Source organism: Elaeis guineensis, chromosome 2 (assembly GCF_000442705.2).
Source record: "Elaeis guineensis isolate ETL-2024a chromosome 2, EG11, whole genome shotgun sequence".
NCBI lineage: Eukaryota > Viridiplantae > Streptophyta > Magnoliopsida > Arecales > Arecaceae > Elaeis > Elaeis guineensis.
Genome location: NC_025994.2, coordinates 88,787,788 through 88,795,120, shown reverse-complemented (window position 1 = coordinate 88,795,120; position 7,333 = coordinate 88,787,788). Strand labels below are relative to the sequence as shown.

General features: G+C 37.7%; 1 protein-coding gene across 1 annotated transcript; it reads right to left on the bottom strand.

Annotated features, from left to right (window-relative positions):
• Positions 1-715: 715 nt before the first annotated feature.
• LOC105036426 (putative UDP-rhamnose:rhamnosyltransferase 1) lies at positions 716-2,306 on the bottom strand. The gene is given in 1 exon segment (XM_073252091.1): positions 716-2,306. A coding segment is annotated over 1 exon segment (1,419 nt). The 5' UTR covers positions 2,238-2,306; the 3' UTR covers positions 716-818.
• Between the last annotated feature and the right edge of the window lie 5,027 nt (positions 2,307-7,333).

The window sequence follows — 7,333 nt, the reverse complement described above, 5'->3', positions numbered from 1 at the left end:
CGTCGTCCTACCCTAGACGGGGGGTCAACCCTAGTGATTTGACAGTCCCACGATGATTTGACAGTCCCACGGTGACTCTGACAGTCTTCAACGATCTGACAACTCTTCCATTGTCTGCGCCATTAATGATGGCGCCATGCCGCGCTCTACTATAAAATGGGAAAGGCAACAGTGCTGGAGGAGGTCCTTTCGAAATCCTTGGGCTTACCTTCTCTCTCTCTCGCGGAGCTCCTTGATTCTTTTCTACTGTTGCCTAGTCTCCTCTCTGACTTGACCGTCGGAGGGTCTCCGCCAGAGTCACCTCCGGTCAGTGTGGACTTCTTTTGCAGGTGCTCGTTCCCGACGACCAGGTGACAAGAGGATTGGCCACAACATCATCCATTCTAATTAAAAAGTTTCAGCAAAAGTTGTCATTAGGATTTTGATGAATAGAAGAAGATTAATTATTATCCAAACTAGGTTGAAAATTTTGAATGAAAAAAGGTTTGTTGTTAAGCATGATATGGATGATCTGATGACTTTTTATTAGATAGTCCAAAATCCAGGTAATAGAATAGTTTTAACTAACAATTTCCACTTCTAGATTCGAAAGTAAGAAAAAGCTATATTTCGATCTTCTAGCCTGGGTCTATGCCTTTTTATAATTTTGAATACATTCTTTGATAAGAAGACAACTAGATAAAAGATTTTTTTTTTTTTTTTTTGATTCCAAGGGAGGCAAAAGGGACACCCAGCCTTTATTAGAGATTAAAGGTAACTAGATACAAGAGATTCCATTACATGCATGCCAATAAACCAAAAAGATAAGGATTCACAGGTCAGCCTTGTTTTTCCCTGCGATTTTTCAAGCATCGAACGAAATTGTCCATATAGCGTTCCTGGGATCCATTGTCAGAGAAAACCTCTTTCAGCTCTCCGGCTTTGCATCTGAATGGTTCCGCTTCTTCTTCCACCATTATCAACCTTATGGCCTTGGCTACCCCTTCTTTACTAAAAGATCCATCCTCCTCGTTCCTCGGCACCTCCAGTCCAATCTTTTTCTCCTCCATAATTCTAGCAATCAGGCCTTGGTCCACAAACAGGGGCAGCAAAATTAGAGCATGTCCGAATTGAAGCCCTTCGATGATCGAACTCCAACCACAGTGTGTCAAGAATCCTCCCACCGATGGGTGGGCCAAGACACTGAGCTGAGGAATCCAACCCTTTGCGACGACTCCGAGGCCCCTGGTCCGGTCCTCGAACCCCTCTGGCAGGATCTCCACGTCGCCGGCCCCCATGCCGGCTGGCTTTCTAAGAGCCCAAACGAAAGGGACCTCGGACAGCTCAAGCCCCAACGCTAGTTCATGCATCAACTCAACACTCAGCATGGCTTCACTCCCTAAAGCAACATAAACCACGGATCCTGGAGTTTGTCCGTTGAGCCACTCGAAAACTTGTGCCGCGCCGGTTGTGTTAGTATGAACGTCTTCGATCCTTTCTTGCACGTGTGGTGGTAGTAGGCCAACTGGAACGACGGTTTTCTTCTCGTAGAGCTCCTCCAGGAGGGCGAGCCAGTCGGATTCGAATTCCTTGCAACTGCGGACAGCCACAAGCTCGCACCCTTGGATGATCCGCTCCATGCGCTGGATATCGGAAAACCCCGAGGCGTTGTCACGGTAGTGCTCCATGAACATTCGGGCCTCGTGGAGGCGAAAAGCTACGGAGGTAGGGAAGGAGATCCACTCCGGTGGCTTCGTGAACTGCTCGGGGGTCCTTCGCAAGCCTCCAAGTTTCATCTCCGAGGGAGGCCCAGAGAAAACAAGAGAGGAAGAAGGAAATATGCTTCAGTAGGCACATGGTACCTTGAACCTGGAGGCGATTGGTGGCATCCAATGATGAGAGAAATCATGGATTATCCAGTCTGGTTTTGGAGAAGCCTCTTGGACGAATCTTGTGAAGGGCTCATCGAGGCCATCAAATGCCTTCTTGAGATATTGGACCTTAGCTGGTGGGAGGTCTGTGGTGGCCTCGGCATCCTCCGGCAAGCCGTCGACCTTCGGAAGGGGCAAAGAAACCATGTCTACAAGGGAAGCTATTTGCGGAGGGATATTTGGGAGCCTTTGGATGTTTCTTGGGGTGGAAAGGAAGGAGATGCGGTGACCCCTCTTAGCCAAGGACTTGGAGAGCTCGAGGTAAGGGAGCATGTGGCCGAAAGCTAGCCAGGGGAATACAACAACATGAAGAGGGCCGTCCTCCATCTTGGAGGAGGGAGGGAGGCAAGGAGAGAGATAATGCCGGTGATGGTTGTGGCGCGAGGTGGAGATGCAATTGCTAGAATTTATCCGATGGAACCTTCAGTGGAGAATTTATTTTAAATATTTTATTTTAATATTCAAGATAAATCTTAAGATCATAAAATATATTTATTATGGCTACAATAAATCATTTTAGATCACATGCATCTCAATTTTTCTGACTAATTTAAAAACTATAATTGAGGATGCCCTATATTATTATGTTTTACAAAATATCTTCCAATCTTGGAGGAGCTGAAGTATTCTCTATCCTTTTAAGTCTAAATATGAGGTATAGGATCTTTGAAAGAGACTTGAAAGCTTGACATCACCTTTTAAGATCTAATCCTTTCTTTTTATCATTATCTTCTTGTATGTATTATGTAATCTATACCTATTTTTTGTTATGAAATAAGTTAGGAGTAGCTCTTTGTTGCCTTTCTTTTCTCTTAAAAAAGAAAAAACCCTATATTAATTGTTGATTCAAGCTATTTTATGTTATCTTGGATCTCTAATTTACTTAAATCCATATAATTTAGATTCCATAGTCTTATATATATATATATATATATATAAACTATTCAATTTTTGATATTGATGGGTTTAAGGATTTCTAGATCATATATTTTTTATAGAAATAGTTAAAATATAATAAATTATGTCAAATAATTTGGATAATTATCAATATGAGAGTTTCATCGTCAAATACAATAGAGAGAATGCCTATCTTGAATCTCTAATTTGAACTTGATTTATATAGGTCTAAAAAAAATAAAAAATATTTATAAATTCTATTACAACCCTTTAAATATTCAAGGGGAATGCACTAAAGGAGCATGGATGGACGCACCGTTTGCTTAAAGAATTATCATAATCATGAAGATGGACTCACTTCTCTTCGATGGTCCTTAGGATAAAATATTATAATATACTAAAATTTTTTGAAAAACTATATATATATATATATATATATATATATATATATAGTAAACTTTATTTTAAGAAAACATGCATGTACATAAGAGCAAACGTCGCTTCACGGGCAAAAAAATCAGCATTCCTTCCCGGTTTACATGGCGGAAAGAGATACTTCTCATGGTGATTGGATGGAGGGCCCAACAAAAACGATCTATACCTACCCTTTCTGTGCGATATTCGGAAGATGCCGCTAGAATGCGCATCTCTGATGGGCAGGAATACTTAAATGTGGCGGATTAAGTCGCCTTCAATATGACTTAGCATTTGCAAGATATTTTGTAGACAAAGGCGGCCGTTGTTCTCATTGATTTTAAGGTAAAATTGAAATCAAATAAAATATGAATCAGATATTAACATATTCATATTTATATTTATTTTATTTAATAAATATAAATATAGATATAAATATTATTTAGATAAAAAAATTTATATTTATATTTATTTTTATTTTAAATAGATATAGATACAATTTAGATATTAAAAATATGAATATAATTATAGATATAATTTAGATAATTAAATTTTATAACTATAGAATTAAAAATATTAATAAATATATGATAAATCAAATTGATAATATGTTTATATGTTGTATATTTTTTTAAAAATTAATAATATTATATAATATTATATAGAATTATATATGTATTCGGATATTTGGATACGGATTGGATAATTAGTTATTCATATTCATATCTATTTTTTTTTTATGAATATGGACATGGATACAAATATTAGTCGAATTCTAAAATTTCTATCCATATCTAAATTGATCGGATATAAAAACAGATCCAGATAGATAATATTCATAATATTTTTATTTTTATTTTAAAAATATTTTAATTTTTAATTTAATATATCAGATATATTTATTAATACGATCAATTTGATTTTTTAATTTTTTTTTTTTTTCAGCATTAATGTACTTTCCCATTGCCTTATGAGAAATTATTACACGGCCGGGTCAGATTCCGGGACACGTTTATGGTGCATTACCTGATGAATTCTCACATCGAAAGATATAAATACAGGAAGTGGGATAATGTGGCGCGTGAGTATTGGTCCGCTCCATCTAATAATTTATCCTTTTTCAGATTGTCTTCTTGCTCCCTGATTTTATGTTCTGGGGAAGCCACGAGGGCCCACAGTCGCTGTTTTGATTTGGCCAACACAATTTACCGTCCAGCCTAGTAAGAGACGTCCGACTCATTGGGAGAGGGAGGTAGGCAACGTGAAGCCCATGGATCAGGGGAAGGGCCCAGCAGCAGTAAAACAGGCTCTGCAAAGCCCAATAGGTCCAAAGGCAAGGCTCTAGCCCGTCAGGAAGGCTCGGTGGACATGCCAGCCATCTTAAGAGGTTCTAGGATCTTCACCTTCTCAGTTGGGACCCCAAAAAAAGGAGAAGCAGTGGCTGTGTAGCACCTACAAGAGACTCACAAACATACGACCTTGGTGCCCCAGCAGATGCAGGGCAGTCTAAGGAGAGATTGGTGGCCGAGACTTTGGAGGGAGCACGCAAGGACCTGTAACAACTTAGCAAAATAAAATAAAATAACATGAGTTAGAAATACTCATCCTCATCAAGATTGCTGGTAGAGGAGCAAAAAAATCAGAAAAACTTGGTCTTACTCTAGGAAATCCCAATCCACGTCGGGCACACCCTTCTCCTTCCTCAGGAGCGGCTAAGGTTTCAAAAGAGGGCCAAGAGTCGGCTAGGGTTTCGAAGAGGAAGACAAAAAAAAAAACAGGAGAAGCGACAGGATCCAGAGAGTTCTTAAACCTTTTATTCTGTCGGGTTCGGGTTATGGATTCAGCCATCAAATCCAACAACTTGCTCCGACAAGCCTCAAAAATATCCTCTCGAATTTCATTTCATATTTCATTTAGGAACATTTGTATTTCATTCCTGAAAAATACCATCTCAATTTAATTAGAGTTACATTTCATTTCAAAAATATTGCATTTACATTACCTATAACTGCATATAAAAAGGAGCTGTAACAAAGATTCAAATCATACAAAGAAAAATATTCAAATTCCCTCCAAAACTTTTCTTTCTCTGATCTAAACTCCCTTCTCAATCTGACCTCTCCTTTCCCTATTAATCTCCTCCTTCATCTCAATTCTATCTTCAGATTTACACATACATCTCACTGAATTCCTCTAGAAAAGCCAGGATATTATAAAATTTGGTATCATAGCTCAGATCTGAACCTTGGACCTGCGGCAAGACGACCTGAAAACATTAGTAAAGCTTGCTTGATACTGTAATCGGCAATCTGTGGTGCTGCACAGTCCAGGTTAGAGATTGATAGTAGAATTTTCATTCAATCAAGTAAAACACTCAACATCAGGTAACACTTTCAAAACTGACTAGATCTATTTCCAGAATAGATTGTGATGAATGTATCAAGGTCTACAAGGGTGATTACTATTCCAATAAGTTAAAAACAGCAACCTGACCTCATGAAATCATCATTGGCCATCCTGAATTAAATTGCTGTAGCCAAGAGTTATAAAAATTTTTAATCTCTGTCAAACAGTTTCAAAACAGATTTTAAAAAATTTTTCTGGAGTATAATTAAAAATGGCAGAAGGAACCAGATTAAAAGATATCTGTGAAAACCTACGAGCACTGAAAGAAAGAATGCAAACATTTACCACAGACTGCCACAACCATATTGAAAATAGATTACAACAAGTATTTGAGGAATACAATACAAAGTTGGGTGTGTTTGCAAGACAGTTAGATGGAATACAGATTGAGGAAAGACAGAGATATAAAGCTTTACAAATTGAAGCTGCAAGGAGGCATGAAATTTTGATGTAGGAACAAAATCGCAGGTATGAGCAGTTGCTGAAGCTAATTTCGCCGCAGCCATCAATTTTCTCAACCCACTCCTTCATTCACTGCAAACAACAATCCATTAGCCTCAACATATGGAAGAACAAATAGTTCGAAGCCACCTGGCTGTAGCTCATCAGCAATAGCAACTGAATTTAGAGGTAAAGGAATACTACCTACACCTTATCAACCATTGGATAGGATGGGTGATATTCAAAACAGAACCCCACTTCACCTACCTTATCCAAAGTTGAAATTTTCTATCTTTAATGGTGAAGAACCGAAAGAATGGAGCAGTAAGAGTGGATAATATTTTAAAATATATCAGATTCCAGTGGTTCAGTGGGTGAAAATTGCTACAATACATTTTATAGGAAAGGCACACAGATGGAAGGAAGGGTACTTAATTGACAAACCAAATTTGAGTTGGAAAGAATTGGTGGAAGTAGTGAACAGAAGATTTGACAGTGAAAATATGAAACAATTGATCAAAAAATTTAATAAGTTGGTGCAAATAAGTACTGTGGAGAAGTATCAAAAAAAGTTTAAGGATATGAGAGCTAGGATGATACAATATAATCCAGTATCAATCGAAAGATATTTTATAGAAAGTTATATCAGTAGGTTGAAGGAAGAATCGATACCGTATATTGATTTATCTCATCTTACAACTTTAGAAGAGGTGTACGAACAAGCTAAGTTACATGAACAGGCTTTGTTAATGATGTGAAAAAGGAACAAAATGATTTACAAAACACCCACAACTAAGACAGTAGAATATTTTTACACTAAACCAGCAGTACAGAAGGAAAATACAAAATCTCAAACCTTCAGAAATCAGAAGTTATTTCAAAAGGATAATAAACAACAGTGGGAACAAAGAAGAGCGACTGGCTTGTGCTTCAAATGTGGAGAAAAATATCATCCGAGGCATCAGTGTTCACTGAAGATGAATCAATCTGTTAATACCACAATAGAAGCTGATGAAGTATTTGATGAATAGCTATTGCAGGAAGAGGAGGAAGAAGAGATAGATGAAGAGACCATGACAGAAGAAGAAAAAGATAAAGACATAGAAACAGCTGTATATGCCTTAATGGGACAAAACCAAAATAAAACTATTAAGATTCAAGGAGAAGCTGGTCATAAAACTCTAGTCATTCTAATTAACACAGGAAGTACTCATAACTTTATTGATTACCAAGTGGCTAAAGAAGTGAAGACTACACTTACTGCA